Source organism: Bos javanicus, chromosome 6 (genome assembly GCF_032452875.1).
Source record: "Bos javanicus breed banteng chromosome 6, ARS-OSU_banteng_1.0, whole genome shotgun sequence".
Lineage (NCBI taxonomy): Eukaryota > Metazoa > Chordata > Mammalia > Artiodactyla > Bovidae > Bos > Bos javanicus.
Genome location: NC_083873.1, coordinates 12440451 through 12457323, shown reverse-complemented (window position 1 = coordinate 12457323; position 16873 = coordinate 12440451). Strand labels below are relative to the sequence as shown.

The 16873-nt window shown below is 36.9% G+C and overlaps 1 protein-coding gene across 28 annotated transcripts in view; it reads right to left on the bottom strand.

Annotated features, from left to right (window-relative positions):
• Nucleotides 1-16873, bottom strand: part of CAMK2D (calcium/calmodulin dependent protein kinase II delta) — a 308198-nt gene that overhangs the window by 44236 nt on the left and 247089 nt on the right. For 16 of the 28 annotated variants that reach the window (XM_061419307.1, XM_061419313.1, XM_061419325.1 and 13 more), the window contains exons 8-13: nt 15154-15237; nt 7729-7823; nt 4954-5076; nt 4623-4706; nt 4136-4178; nt 802-839 (exon numbers count right to left, since the gene is read on the bottom strand). In XM_061419307.1, coding sequence (XP_061275291.1) covers nt 802-839; nt 4136-4178; nt 4623-4706; nt 4954-5076; nt 7729-7823; nt 15154-15237 — 467 coding nt within the window. The remainder of the gene's footprint in view (nt 1-801; nt 840-4135; nt 4179-4622; nt 4707-4953; nt 5077-7728; nt 7824-15153; nt 15238-16873) is intronic. The other 12 variants (XM_061419326.1, XM_061419312.1, XM_061419317.1 and 9 more) reach the window with 1 other exon arrangement.

The following is a 16873-nucleotide window of genomic DNA, read 5'->3' as shown; positions in this document are numbered from 1 at the left end:
AATTCCCAAGAACGTTGAAGTGTTCATGAGGAATGTTGGCGTCTGCCATTGGAAGAGAAAGAAAAAGATTAAAGAAATAAAACATTGAGGTAATACTCTAAAAGATAACACACATAATTCATGTATAAGGTTATATTCAATCAAAGGTAAATTCCCACAGGAAAAAAAAACCAGCATCAATAGAAAGTAAATTGTATTATTTTGTTTGGAAACCCAAAACTTTTAGAAAGTAAAAATACTCTGCTGCTGTCTTTCTTGGGAAAATGTCCTAATAATTGTTCAGAATATTCATGTCAATTCTGTCTCAAAGTCTTACGACAGAAGAATAGGAACAATTAAGACCTTTATAAATACTGTCCAAGCAGAGAAAATAGATTTTTGAATTTTGATTTCCTAGACTTGTTTTTTTCAGTCTATAAAATTCAGCAGCCAGAATTTTAAAAGAACACAACATAACTATTTGGAAAAACATTTGGTTTTCATGAATTTTCAGGTCATCATGACAGTTGGAGGCTATAGTAAAGCAGACAGGATTTACACACTCAATTTCTAAAGTAACACCATATAAAGTATTGTTTTGTCATGATTATTTAATATATAACAAGTAGAAAAGATGTAGCTTTTCTTGGTATAAATATCAGTCATTTCTGTATATTAAATTATTTTATATTTCATTCTGCATCCTGAATCAGGAACTATAAAAAGTATGAGCTACAATGATTTAGAACTTATATTTAACATTTAAAAATGATCCAGCATCTGAAAGTCAGAAATGAGTTTAGGAGCAGCTGTTTAACTTACCTTTACTCCATCCGGTTTCTTCAACAAACTCTTGGCTGCTGCAAAATGAGGGTAAAAATCAGTTTAGTGAGTTATCCACAGAAACCCACAGCCAGGCAACAAAACAGGTTATTGTCTCCTTCTACTACCTTTACTGATTTATGGCCAGCATATGCCCGATTATCAAGGTCACACTGATGAGCGCGAGCTTATAGGACATTGAAATACAGTATCACTTTTCTTGGTCTTGTCACATCAAATTTAGAACTGAATTCTTATTTAGTTCATTGAAAATAATTGGACACTTTGTCCGTTACATTACTGGACTTTATCTCACAGTTGGTTGCGAAAAGGATACTGGAACTTTAACTGGACTATGCTTTTGTAATCCAGAAAGTTGATTTCAAGTCTTCAGACATCAGCTCACAGATTGTATTACATGTTCATTCACACCAAAGTATGGTGGCCATGTCAGTTCTGCCACTTAAGCCCCTCTTCCTAGAGGTTTAAAACTCATTTGTGAAAATCTGCTCTGGCTAAATAGCATTCTTTTTAATATGTATATTTGAAATCAGATCACTTCATTTTTATAAAAATATTATTAATAATAACTTTATTTTAAAGGAAATGGTATATTATTGGCCTAGAGCAAATATTTCACACACTTAGTGTATGAACTTTAAAAAAAGGTATTTTTTTTTATGCATCAAAATCAGAATACAAAGGCTTCATAAACAAAAGCCTTTTATGTTGAAAAACTAAAAAATCACAAAGTTGAGGCATGAAAGGAAACAAAACGAAATCTTCAGAGAATTTCTAAAGTGCATGGTCTTTTATGAGACTTCACTTTTTGGGAGGGAGCGTTCAGCATTCCTTCTGTTACTGAATTCCTTGAGTATATTAAAGAGCAATGTTGTCCTTTCAAAAAATATACTTATGAATGGGTACATACACAGTGAACAGATTATGTAACTGTCAATGACAATTAGTAGATCAAGTTTAGAACATTTACAAATATGTAGGACAAAGTACACATTTATGCTTCAATTTAATGTTAATTATATATATTTAAATATATCAGAATAGAATTTGGTATCTGAACTGGAAGTACCTAGCTATGATAGAACTGCATGAACATGTAATTTCCTGACATCTGTTTGATTTGGGCTGTTGTTTTGCTATCACGTTGGTACAATTTTAACTTTAAAGATACAAACATGTTAATTTTATTTAGCTTTTAGCAACAGAGCTATTAATTTATTATTAATGAGACTACAAGAAATAGTAGCCTTAGCACTAATGCTGTGTGCCTGGAGCTAAAAAGCAGTATTAAGTAAATCCTGTGGCAGTTAATAGGTTAGAAAGCAAACTCAGAATAATTAGAATTGCAAGAGCAAGCAAAGAGAAGACAATGAGTTGGGATAAGCAGCGATTTGGCCTGGGAGATGCAGAAATGTCCCTTTTGGTTACTATTTACCTTACCTCACAAGAAATACATTCCACATAAAGGGAGAAAAGAAAAAATAAAAACAACTTTATAACCATATACTCATGGACAAATTACTTTAAAAAAGAGCATGTTTGGCAATGAAACACAATGAATACTCAAAACTAAAACGCAATATAAACCACAAGGTGCAGCTGAGTCTAATGTTATTCAGTCGGTTTTGAAATGATGGATTAAAAAAAAAGTTTGCTTTTCATGCTAAGACATTCAGAAACGATATCAAATCCACATATTAGTCATGAGTTTTTAGTTTACACGATGATGAAAAGAAAACAAAAAGTGAGGTAAACAAAAAGCGTCCATACATGGGTGTGTTTATTAATAAAGGCCCAATTTATGCCTAACAGTGAATTTAAAATGGAAACAAAATATACAATCTTAATTCTGAAGTTTTTGCCCCTGTTAGTCTGTCATTAACTATATATATCATACCATCCTACTTTTTAGTGATTCACTAATTACTGGGCCACAGTGAAATATTAATTTATTTGAATATAGCACATATCAGTTAATATTTAATGAGATGACATTGAATTCACCCATATAAATGTCAAATATATTAATCAGCTGTTCATAAAACAGGTAACTTGGCAGCAGCAGTAACAAGTTTTACTACACCAAACAAACTGGACAAAATACATACAGCTGACTAACACAGTCCCTCAATTTGCAGCATTACTCATTGCGTCATCATCACTGGTGTTGTTTAACAGGTTAGTTATTCTTTGAAAAGCTTATGAAATCACATTATATACAATGGGGGATTAAAGGTGACCACCTAATAACATGGTAAACAATAAACAGAAATTGGTTGAGCAGCTTGGAAAACATGATCACGATACGGGTCACCGCCTGAGATCATACGACACGCAGGTGAGGTGTGCAGCAGGGATAAAGCACTTAAGACATAGCTGGGTAACTGGACACTGCACCGCACTCTCATACAAACAGTAAGCAAACGAAAATGGTAGAATTTTTGGTATGACTGTCTGACAATGGTTCCAAGTCTAAATAGCTAAACAGTAAGTTTTTAGCTGTCTTAATGCTTCAGTCCCTCCCCATACATAAGACTGATTAGCTTTTACCAAAATTTAAGTTTTGGAAACCTGATCCTTTGAGGTAACCCATCAAAGAAGGGGGGCTCCAAAACTCAATTTCTGGAAATAGTATATACTTTATGTCAATTCTGGAGAGTCACACCTACAATAAAAGAAATAGTTTAGCTTCTTTCAGTCTATTATTTAAACAAACTTATTTTTACCAGGAAATCATTTCAAAGAATGTTTATTACTGGGGGATAGGTTCTTTGTAAATTCTTAGGTTTAGATACCTTTGTAAGTTGTCATCATTCTTATAGTATGTAATTTCAAAAGAACTTAGGCCTAACAGGACTGGGTTCCTCAATAATGGTCTTCTAAAAATCTTTCTTTTTGTGATTCCCTGAGAGAATGAGACACACGCAAAAAGACACTATTCATAGTTATTACTTTATGAGATATCAGTTAATTCTACGTTCAAAATACTGAGCTTCAAGCTGGGAGAGTATAGTTACAAACTGTGTCAGCTTCAGCATGGAAGACAGCTGGGTTTCGAGCTCTGCTCCAGCGCTGACCAGTGGTGGGGCCCCCGGGTTGCTCGAGGGAAGAATGTAGTCATGGGCTAGCTAGCACCTCTGTGAGACAGCACCCTCGTAAAACCCAACACGGCAGTCACAGGTGTGGAAGGAACCCATGCCGCCTCTTTGCCATCCCTGAACAACAGTGTCTTATGTAATCACTAAAAATTTTAAATTCCAAAAAAAGCTACTAGAGAGGAGAGGAGAAGGAGCAGAGTTCTTAACACATGTACCTGAAAAATTCCTCGTAGCCAGCATAGTGGTCAAGATGGCACCCTGTCAGAGCAATAAGAATATAAAATTAATGCTGCTTTTGCAAATCTTTAACCTAACAAGTAAGTGTTTTTGATAACAAGTCTTCTCCTAATCTTACTTTAAGTCAGAAGATTTTTGTTTCTCTTCAGTTTTTGCTTTCCTCAGAGTAGCAGGCCTATGTTTCTCATAATAATGCTGGGACCACCCTGGTGGGTGTGGCCAGGTTCTGATTATTAATTTGCACAGCTGTTTTTCACTGAATGGAGGGATCACATCACCAGTGATCCTAGCTCTTCAGGGTAGTTTTAATTCCAGTGATATTCCACTTCCCCAAGATCCAGAAGAAGAAGAGTTTTGAGGTTTAAACATTTTAAAGCCCTTTCTAATATAGTTCTGTTCCTCATACGGAATCCCACTTCTCACTCTGCCAAATTTCCCTCCACACAAAAAAGTAAAATTTCTTACCTTTAGTTTTCTTCTCGCATTGAATTTCTTCAAGCAGTCTACAGTCTCCTGTCTGTGCATCATGGAAGCAACAGTAGAACGTTGCTGGAAGAGGAGAAAAATAAACTTAATTGAGGCTATTTAAAAGATATGCATAACAGTACCCTCAACTTCATCAAATTTTCATTAGTGGTTTCTGTACCCATCCGATGAACTTATAAGTATTCAATTACAAGAGTTTCCTAATAATGAAAAACTGATTTTCTCAAGATTACTTGTTAAAAAAAAAAAATCAAAGGAGAGTATGTTTTTCACTTCAGCTCTTGGGGTCTTTGGGGGCACGGTCACTTACACAGATCCACGGGTGTTTCAGTGCCTCTGAGGCTGTGATGCGCTTGGCAGGGTTGATAGTAAGCATTTTATTGATGAGGTCTTTGGCTTCAGGAGTCACGGTGTCCCACTCTGGTGATGGAAACTTTAAAAATACAAGTTTATAAAGAGTTTAAAAAGATACACTCAGTGGGACAGGGAAGAGCCAAATATACTAATCATTTCCTTAAGTAGTGTGTTTCTTCATCAATTTCTTTTTGTAGAAGTTAAATTGTATCTACATGTAGACAAACTTTTTAACTTTTTAGTTTACATTGGAGGATAGCTGATTATCAGTGTTGTGATAGTTTCCCGTGGACAGCAAAGGGACTCAGCTATAGGTATACATGTAGCCAAACTGACATAGGTATGTATCTATTCCCTCTCTATGTATTTATCTATATATTAAGATATTGAGTGTAACTATAAGGGACAAAGATGTACACTAAATTGCCATGTTATAACTAGTGATACATTTTTAAATTTGAAAAAACAAAATGAATCTTCTAGTCCTCTAAAAAAATCTTTAACCTGCAAATTCAATGTTATGCAATATTTCTCATAACTACTTATGCAATTTTACAAAAGTCAATAAAGCTGAGAAGTTGTCACATCATCATGCTACTATGCCAAGGTTCAAAATGATGTATTACATACTTCCACATCTCGTAAGCAGTAACAGCAGAGAAAATAAAACAGTTTCAATTCCTGTTCCAAATGGACCTATTAACTGTCACTATTTGGAGTACAGCAGTGAGACGAAATTTGAGACTATAAGAGCCCAGCAGGATTTCATTTTAATACTTCAAAAAGGTTAATCTACTTAATTATAAATTTCATCAGAACTAAGTTCATGAAAGTAAACCAACTCTCATAACTTTTATTAGTAACCATTTATAGTCATAAAGTAAAGTAATTTATTTTAAATTTCTGTGTAAGCTTTTTGTTGATAACTATGCCACCTCATATTCACTTAATAAGCATATTTAGTAGAAACACTATTCTTGATGGGTTAAGAAGGATGTATATCCCATTGGTTTCTTACAAAATATTAGGTGGTTTTCCCAATTTATGAATTTGTATAGACAATCCTGAGAAAAAAGCCGTTGTCACTGTGCCCTAATGGACTTCAGCTGGTTCACTTTTAGGAGCCACGTGTGACTTGTGATGTGCGATTGTCATTTGTGATCACGTGCGTTTGTGATCCACTGGCAAAATGAAACACAAGAAAAATGATACTGACTCTTTAATACTTGCACGTTTTCGCCAGTTTAATAGCTATCATTTTAATTCCAGAAGTTTCCTTTGGCCAGTTGTAAAAACTTGCTAACCATCAGGAACTACTGAGGAAACACTCAAGTCTGCTTCTTCATGATGTGGAGATTTTCTGACCACAAATGAGGGCTGAATTCACCTAGATAAAAGTGGGTCCTTCTCTGAGTTTTCTAACTTTCACAAAGGCATTTCTTTACATCCACCAAGCGGTGAATGTGTAGAGTTATGTTTTTGGGGTGAAAAGTGAAAATGTTAGTGACTACTCTTTGTGACCCCGTGGACTGTAGCCCGCCAGGCTCCTCTGTCCATGCAATTTTCCAGGCAGGAATACTGGAGTAGGTAGTCATTCCCTTCTCCAGGGGATCTTCCCTACCCAGAGATTGAACCCAGGTCTTCTGCATTGCAGGCAGCTTCTTTACCATCTGAACCACCAGGGAAAAAGTGAAGCCCCTGTCTTCCCAGAGGGGTTCCTAGTTCTAGTCTGTAAAGATGGTGAATGCACTAAAATGGCCAGGTAAATCACAATTTGGATTAATTATGATTAGTCTGGCTAGAATGCAATGCTTCAAAATTATACATTTTAAATACCTGTGATACATCCATCTATCTACATGTTACATTTAGTCAGGGGAGTCCATGATACCTGATACAATATAATATAGCCTTCTCATAACTTCTCTCTTTACCACACTGCACTCTTAACTTGTGCTCACAAGGTGGACCCGTTATTGCCTACCCCTTAGTTAGCCCACTTAATAATACAGGAAAAGCATCTCCAGACCTGCATTCTGACTTCCAGAGGGCTGTGTGAGGTAAAATCAGAGGAAGTGGTAAAGCATATTTATCAGAGGAGAGAAAATTACATCAAAGAGCACAAAGCTAAGCCATAAAGACAAAGTAGTTAAGGCCTTACTCTTCAATACAGACCTTCATTCATATGCCTAGTTTAAAATATACTAATGGTAAATTAAATGTATTGGAACTGTGATTTTCCAATATTTTTCAATTGTGAAAACCATTCTTCAATGAAAGCTTTCACAGAAGCTCACTAGATAAACAAAACAAAAACAGTCAAAGCCGACATAAAGGAACAATGTTCTATTTGATACATGGATCACTGCAAAATATTGTTAACATATAATTATGCAGTAAGCATTTGAAAATATAATTCAGCTAACAGGTAGTAACCAGTTCTAAAGCAAAAATACTTTAATTTTTATATATTTTAAAATGCACTAAGATTTAAAGCTTTGACAAACAAGGTACTTCCTTAGAGACTTCATATTGTTTTCCTTTCGATTTTATGAAATAAAGGGCTAGAAGGAAATAGAAACTAAATATATATGTTACATATCTTATTCTTTTTTCCTAAAAGAGAGGAAAATAATAAGGGATATTATTAAAATAGCAATGAAAAATCTGTTTTTTGGTAAATAAAAAAACCAAACCCAAATATAAAGCTATATGAATATTTATTACATACGTCATAAGCTCCAGCCTTGATCTGCTGGTAGAGTCTGTGTTGGTCTTCATCCCAGAACGGTGGATATCCAACCAGTAGAATGTAGAGGATGACTCCTGGAGGGAATGAGCATATTAACACAGTGTTAAGTCCCAGAAACTCCGAGAAATTAAACAGGGCAGATCCACAATGATATTAAGCCACATCCATTCGAAGACAGAAAACTGGATGGTTGGTAAACTTCAGAGACATGTTATGATGCACTCTGAAGTGTTCCGTGGAGGGTGAATGCTGCTCCTCCTTAGCTCAAGGGCTCTGACAACGTGACAGTCCAATGCGTGCACCAAAGGATGAATTCTAAAGATGCACAGCAGAGCAACACCTCAATATGAAGCCCACCTCCACTGTGGCGACACATGTGGCCTCCCTGAACCCTGTGTACACATGATCTCCCTGTGCTCTTATCTATTTAGATACCATGTGATTTTAGTCACTTTAGAGGTTGACATTTAAATATATAACATGTTATTATTTCCTATTAGTCATTTTGCTAATTAGGACAGTTTGTAGAGCAATGGTGCCCTGGTTACAGATTCATGCTCTAAATATCCAGGGTGCCTGGGAATGTGGGTACCATATAAGAAGATGAAAATCTTTTCTTCATTAATAATCTTAGTCTTCAAAGACAGCTTCTTCAATAAAACAACTAAACCAGTGATACTACAGAAGAGTATATACTACAAACAGGGAAAAGATAAGACTGAAATTGTGCATAAAATTCAAAGAGTTAAATGTTCAGCTTTAAGACAATGTAATATTTTTTTCATAAATATGTAATTATTGAGAAATTAATCAACATCCGATTTAATCTTTAAACAAAATTCTTGGATCTGGTAGTTTTTAACTTGCCCTGAAATTGAATCTGAGGTTTCAATGTCTCCTTGGATCATCGTCTTTGTCACCACATGTGCCTTCCTCCACTTTTGAAACATTTTATGACCCTGCTTAAGATCTTTCATTTCTAGCCCGCTGTCCCAGAGCAAAGTCTGCCGTTGCTCTGCTGTCTCCTCTGCTTTTCTCTTGCTGAGCCCCTTCACCAGGGAGGCCTGGGAGCCGTGGTAAGAGAGGTGACATGCTGCCTGCTGGGCCTGCATCTCCTGTCCCCCACAGCTGGTCTCTTCATTTCCTTACCTTTACTCTGTTAGGGACACTTAGCCCTGCTCCTGTTCACCAGACCCTACATATTTACATGATAGGCACTGTTGCAGCTAAGACGGCTTTAAACAAGGGTTTAATCACCCTAGGATTTTCTAACCTGCTTCAGGAAGACCCAGTTCAAAAAGCTGATCATGATCAGAATAAAGCATTTTAAACAACATTCTTAAATAAAAACCCAACAATGCTTTAAAATCAAGATCAAAAGGGACTTCACCACAGTGGAATTTAAAAAAAAGGACAGTGCAGAAAATCAAATATAATATTGCTACCTTACTTTGTAATACAAAAATGTTTTTTCTATCTTTCACTATATCACTGACTTAATGTTCATTCATTTAAATTTATTTTCATATTTTTCCTATCTGATTTAACAGATGCATTTAATGATGATAATAATTATGATAATGAGTGTCTGGATGCAAGTAGAAAAGAGGATATACCTAATTAGCTTTAACCCTTTGCTATGGTTTAGGGGATGAAGAAGAAAATCAGCTTTGCAATGGAAACAGTCTATAGTCATTTTAAAATACTCATTTCTCTAATAAACATCTGGAGTTAGGTTGTTATAAAATTATAAAACAGAGCCACATCTGCAACATTTAGCATTCTGGACCTGGGCATGGCCTGCTTCTGAAGCTTTGTTCTTGTGGGTTACATCTACTGGTTGACACTTGGTGTGGTACTTTTCTGGGAAGGGAGGCTCACAGACATTTCATTCCCTAAGAATCAGCACCCACTACGTTAATAAATGCTCATGATTTGTTTGATGGATGTCTACAAAAAAATATACTTTAAATACAATCACAGCATAAATATAGTAGATTTAAAAATACTTTCAGGCTACAAGACATCATTGAGCAGACTGATGTGAAACTGTCAGTTAGAGACGCGGGTTTGATCCCTGGGTCAGGAATATCCCCTGGCGTAGGAAATGGCAACCTGCTCCAGTTTTCTTGTCTGAAAAATCCCATGGCCAGAGGAATCTGGTGGGCTACAGTACACGTGGTTGCAAAGAGTAGGACACAGCTGAGCACAGTTCTACTGTGCCTTCCTTAGTCTAAGAATAACTTATTTCATCAGCTGTTTGGTTACCCTGAGATCTGGCTCACAGAGAAAAGATAGGGTAATTAGTTTTTTCCTTCTTTAATAATCAGCTTTCAAAATAACACATTGGTTCCCCAAACATCCTCCAAAGGCCAGAATTTAGGTTGTATTTTGATTACTATTACTATGAGTGCACACATAAATTTAAAATTTTAATCCATTACTGTTATTTTTCTTATTTATCTTCTAACTGTCCTATCTTTAACCAGTCGAAGGCACTTCCAAGTGGCTCCTGAGTCCTGTTAATACAAGCTCTGTAGGCTTTAAGAGTTTCTGTTCTTTCTGGTCTCACCAGATGCTCTTGGATCATTACTTTTCCTAATCCAGATTTGGCATTAGCCACTTCTACAAGGAATCTTGACTTCTTACTGTGGCAAACAGTATACAGAGAGCAGACTGAGAAGTCTGAGGTGTGCTCTGTGGGAACTACACGTTTCTTCAACAAATAAATTGAGAAACAAGGAAAGAGGAGTGAGAAGAAGAGGGGGAGAGAGGAGCAGACCTTACAAATAACAGAGACTTAAGAGATCAACCTGGTAATGAAATTATGAGACAAAGGGGCAAAGAGCAAAATTACTACATATTTGATTATTTTAAACAATTACTATTACATGACATTTAAAAATATTTCTATATTATTAACATGTTTTTTAAAAAGTCATTTTCTTTTAGAGGTATTCATTAAAATATTATATTATTATATGACATTTAAAATATTTCTATTATTAACATGTTTTTTAAAAAGCCATTTTCTTTTAGAGGTATTCATTAAAATATTTATAGATATATTGATATGATGTTTGGATGTGACTTAAATAATCTTGGGGTGGAAGACTGAGTCAAGTGATGAAGACGAAATAAGATTAGCCATCAGTTCAGTATACTATTATCCTCTCTACTTTTGTAGAGAGAATTTTCTGTAACAAATTTTCCATAAAAGCTAAACTATTTGACACAGCCCACTTCATATAGCATTTTTTAAAAATGAAAATTAAAACAAGTTTTCATTATCTTATGTACACATTTGTGCTTGGAATATGCTAAGAGATGTTTGATTAATAAGAGTTGAGAAGCACTGATTACTGATTAGGTAGAAAGACTATATTATCAAGAACATTCAAAACTGATTTTACTAAAAGCTACAGCTTATAATCACATTAATGATCAAAACATTCTAAAGGCTGTTCTTATGAAAAAAAGGTGAAGCAGCAATGTTGAGAAACTCTTGAGAAGCCAGTGGGAAGTTAACGGAGCAGTTTAACAAGCACCCACTTCAAATTCTCAAAAATAAAGGGCACACCACGAGCTTATGTGCAAAATGCAGGTGGAGTTTGGAAATTAACTAGTGAGGGATAAGAACAGCTTCCTTTTATCCCTTATGCAAACCCAAAACCAAAACACAAAATAGGGAAATACTCTGGGACCTAAGGGGCCAGTAATGGGTAGAACAAAAATCTAAAAGATCAAGGCCAACAAATTAGCAAATTATTTTTCAGATGATGAAAACTATTACTATCATGTGGTAGGGGTGGCAAACTGACAGGCTCTCTGGCATCAGGCTAAGGTGAATGCCCGTGCCTGCCGGGCAGGAGGGAGGGAGGGTGCCAGGGAGAGCCTGTGTCCATCTGTCTGGCAGTACAGCAGCCACGTAAGAACACAAGCATCTTGCTATTTGTTCTTTAAATTACTTTAGGGAAGCCAGAAACTGATAATTTCCAAAGAAATCTCCTGATAATTATATAATTTATTATATAAATTTAAAGATAAATGTCAATCCCCACCCCCATAAATGGTCCAAGTGTCTGGTCAATACAGCTGTAGATCACCTGTTTGCAATTTGTGCTCTACCGTCTAAAAATCCTAAATCTGCTGCCCTAAAGGGATTCGCAGCCAGCTGTGTTATGCAGCTCAATGGTGGTGTGCATCAGAAAGTTTGTGGAAATGCAAATTCCTAAACTTCATCACAGAGAATCTTATTCAGTGGTTTCATGGGTGGGCCCCAGAAAATTGTATTTTTAATAAGCACTCAGGTAGGTCACCTTGAAGCATGTGGTCTGTGATCCACAGTTTGAAAAATATCAAGTCAGGGAAATAAATAAATTCTATATCTAGAGAAGTATCTGAAAGTATGTCAGTTCAGAATAAGAGCATGTTGGTAGAGATTATGGGAAGAAAGCTCCAAGGGTTGAACACTAACGAAGACGTGGGTTGTAAGGGATGAAGGTAGAGAGCCTTCTAAATGTGAGGCACAGCTGGATGGTCCAATGTAAGAGCCACAGAACTGGCGAAAGGAACACATGGTCCAGCAGGCTTGAGATTTCCAAAGGCAAATACTTTCTAAGAAAATGCTTGATGCTGACTTATTCCAGCTGAAATATGGAAATGCTAAGCCTCAGAAATCACACAACTGCTGGAACTAATCTGGCCATGAAAGGAAACAAGGAACACATCCTCCTAAGATTTCAAAGGTTTGTTACAAGTTACAATATATTCTGTGACAGCCACTAGTTTATTATTACTCATAACTGTTCTGATATCTAATGCAGGTAGAGAAGTAACAAGACAAGCTGTGTGTCCACTATATTTTCAGACTACATTTATTATTTTTTAAAACCAAGATGTAGAAGGAAGTTCAGTTAAAAACCAGTCATTCAGTGACATCTATAAACAACATTTGCTCACCCCACTATGGAATTATGGAAATAGCTATATAAGCAAGAAAACTATCTAAATCAACTTACTGTTGTTAACGGCAGAACACAGGACTATATTCTTGCTTCATTAATGTCTAATCATTTACTTTCCAGTAATGGACTAGTAGCTTTCAAAGCCCAGATGTAAGTCAGGATCTCTGTGTGAGATCATTAAAGTAGTAGTGATAAGTATTTTAAATTTTCTGTGTATGGATTATTGTAGGTTTATAATGAAAAAACTGCACAGATTTCTTTAAGCCATTATACCAAAGCCGTACTTCACTCTGTTCTGGGTCAATTGCCCAAAGGCAACCATGGTTGAGTACTTACAGAGTTTGATTCACAAAGATTACTTGCCATTTTGCTAAATGGCTTATTCTGTATTTCCTTTCTTTTCTGGGTTATCTCAGTTTTTACCATACTATCCAATGTCTACCTTTGCAAAGAAGTAGTTATTAAGAGCTAGTGTTGAGGGATGGTTGAAAAATAGATTCTCTCAAGATCTGCCATTACCTAAAAGCAGTAAATAAAGTGTACATTACTTTGGCAGCTATTACAATAGGAATGAGAAAAGGTGTATCATCTTGTAAGTAAAGTGAATTTAATGTAACCTTCAAGACATATAATAAAATGATAAAACTATTCCAAAGAGCAGAGACCCAGAAATGTAACAAAAGGCATAAAAATCTCTTATTATGTTCCAGGTAGTGGGCAGTGTGTGTGTGTGTGTGTGTGTGTGTGTGTGTGTGCACGTGTGTTTGGGTAATTTCCCCCAAATATGTAACACTATAATATCTAAGACACTTCTGCAGTTAACTATGTGATCCTAAGGACATTTTTCAGCATGCAACTAAAGGATGCCAAACTTTCTACAGAAAATAAGGGTTGGTGGCCCTAAATAGGGCAGGCTTGTCACAAAGGGATTTGGCTGTTTATAAAAAATTAAAAAAACATGTAAAAAGAAAAGCTAAGGAGAGAACTGAGCAAAATGGAAGATAAGCCTACTCATGGGAAAACGAGCTGAAATCTGAAAGATGCTCTGTGGCTCTGAGTTCCTAGAGTCATTCATGAGATGTGTGTGTGTAAAAATTCCTCTTGGTAGTTCTAGGAGGCAAGTACCATTATCATCACCATTTTAAAAGCAGAAGCTGAGATACCGAGACTCACTCTGGTCTGGACCTGTCTGTACCACATCCTCTCTTCAGTGCTGGGTACCGCTCTAGCTGCCCCCCACCGCCCCAATAAAACCCATCCACATCTGTCAGTCTCTTAACAGATCTGTGATGGAGGCTGATTTCTTACAAACAAAACATTTTGAGTTATCTGCCATTAACATGTAGACTTGAACAACAGCATTTTGTGCCTGTGCTTTCACCAAAAGGATTTTAGAGTTCCTGCTTAGGAAACAGTCTCAGGGACGAAGACAGAGCTTAGAGCTCACCTAAGACACTACCCTTTAAGTGACAATTCCAACTTTTTAGAATAATAATAGCTGTTTGCATTTCAAATTGCTTTATAAATTCTAAAAACCCCATTTGACCCTCATACAGTTCTATGAAGGTCAAATATTTCTACTGTAAGGTAAAGAAGCCAACTCAGTGATGCTAAGGAGATGGGGTTAGCCAGTGCAAAGCAGACTTGAACTCAGGCATTGTGACTCTAAATGCTGTGCTCTTCTCACATCTGCCTTCTTAGGCGTGGAAGTAACTCTAGAAGCCAAGATACACCCAGCTGGAGATCACACACCAAGTTGTTGGTTGTGCTAATGACACAGTGTCAGAAGCCTAGAGGGTTAGCTCCTGTCCAGTAACTCCAGCAGAAAATGTTTCAGAATACCCCGAAGTACCCCTTTTAGTTCAGTCTCCCACCTATTTGAAGTATATGCTGACACAGAAATTCTGCTATAAAAGCTGTGGTGGAAACTCTCCCCATTCTTTGAGCCTACACAGGCTATGTTTTGATTAGAGCTTGTTGCTAAAGGCCAGGCCTAAACCAGAGCCCAGTCCCCACAGGGCAATTTCATTCCTTTCCAAGATTCACTCATTTTCTCCTAATCCCTGCTGAGCATCTTGTGTTGCAGACAGGACAGCCGTGGTCAGGGCTCCCTGGAGGAGTTGAGAGGAAAGGAGCATAAACCCCACGCCCTCTGTGGGGGACACTTTATGGCCCTATCTCAGAGTGCTTCCTGGGCCTCAGGCTTCAGCATCACCTGGGAACTTGTTAAACACATGAACACTCTCGTCCCAGACCTACTGAATCAGAAACAGCAATCTGCTTTAACGGGCTCTCCAGGCGACTGTTGTAGGCTAAAGTCTGAGAACGTAACTCTTAAGTTGATTGCTAGAGAGCATCAACCTCAGATTTGACAGATACTATTTTCATTGTAACAATAGTAGTGTGCTGCAAACTTTGCATGAGGATGATTCCTTACCGCATGCCCACATATCCACTGGCTTTCCATAAGGATCTTTACGTAAAACTTCTGGAGAAAGGTATCCAGGTGTACCAGCAAAACCTAGGGAAAACAGATGTTAATGAATGAAAACCAACTTGGCAAAACCAATATGAAATGGCAAAGGAAGGAGGAAAAACTTCTTTGAGCTTCTGTATCTGTTGATCTGTTTGTCAAGATAAGACAAGGCTCTTAGGGAAATAAAATAACATGGACGAGTTTCTCTCGGTAGCAGTCTTAACATCAATCTGTCCCGCACTGTAGCTAATTAGAAGAAACACATCTTTTTTTTCCCCCCAGATAGAAAAACCTTTCTATGGAGCTGCAGTCAGTGTATATACTTCAGACTACTTGGTCAGCAGTTCTGATTCCTGTTCATGTGGAAGTTAAAACTAAACCTGTGAAAGGGTCAGAACATGCTACCCTATACCTGGGAAGAAATTAGGAGAAAACTGCAGAAGATGATACTTATCATAATGCCTACATAATATATTATGAGAGGTTGTTGCTGTTGTTGAGTTGCTAAGTCATGTCTGATTCTTTGCAACCCCACAGACTGTAGCCCGCCAGGTTCTTCTGTCCATGGGATTTCCCAAGCAAGAATACTGGTGTGTGTTGCCATTTCCTTCTCTAGGCAATCTTCCTGATCCAGGGATCGAACCTGTGTCTCTCGCATTGCAGGTGGATTCTTTACCGCTAAGCCACCAGGGAAGCATTATTATGAGGCATATTTATCTATAAAGTGGGGCTTGCCTGGTGGCTCAGATGGTAAAGAATCTGCCTGCAATGCAGGAGTCTGGTTTCCGATCCCTGGATCAGGAAGAGCCCCTGGAGAAGGGAATGGTTACTCACTCCAGTATTCTTGCTGGAGAATCCCACGGACAGAGGAGCCTGGTAGGCTACAGCCCATGTGGTTGCAAAGAGTCGATATGACTGAGTTTCTAACACTTATCTACAAAGTAGAAGGATCCAAAACATAGATCCTGGGGATAAATTTAAAGCAAATTTTCAGTAAATATTTTTGATAGTGAGGTAGTCCATGAGAGGGGGTTGGGGCTGAGAGTAACTGAAGAACTCACTAGGAAAAGAAATGGGCTCATAATATATCAAAGACCTCACTCTGTACTAATAAGTAATCACTGTGTACTTATAAGTGGCAACTGAAGAGAAGACTCAGGAATATTTAGATGAGTCACTACTGAACAAGTATCAGCTAGACTTTTAAGAGATGAGGTATGCGAAACTAGATGGCTAAAGAAGTTTCCTATTAGATAAATCAGTACTTCCAAGAAGGTATACTTAAATGATAATTAATAGCTAGCATCTAGAGTAAAATACTTATTTATGAAAATAATGGTTTTCAAATAAAAAATATTTACTTTAAAAATTACCAAAAATAGCTATTGCTATTTGGAAATTTTCTTTAAAGGCATAAGGAAATTGGAAAGCGTTCTTTAAAAGGATCTATAATCAGGAATTTCTCTGACTACAAATCAGTGATGAAGCACATTGTGTATCTACTGGGATGCAAAGCATGCAAGAAAGGAGCTTTTCCCCGCCTCCAAAACAAATCTGTACTTAGAAACAAGCATATATATAATAACACGGTTACAACAAAATTACATTTTGAGGCAAAGGATTTTGGATTTCACTTTTCCCCCCATTTTCATTGCCTGTCCTCTCCTCTGTTTGCTTTAGA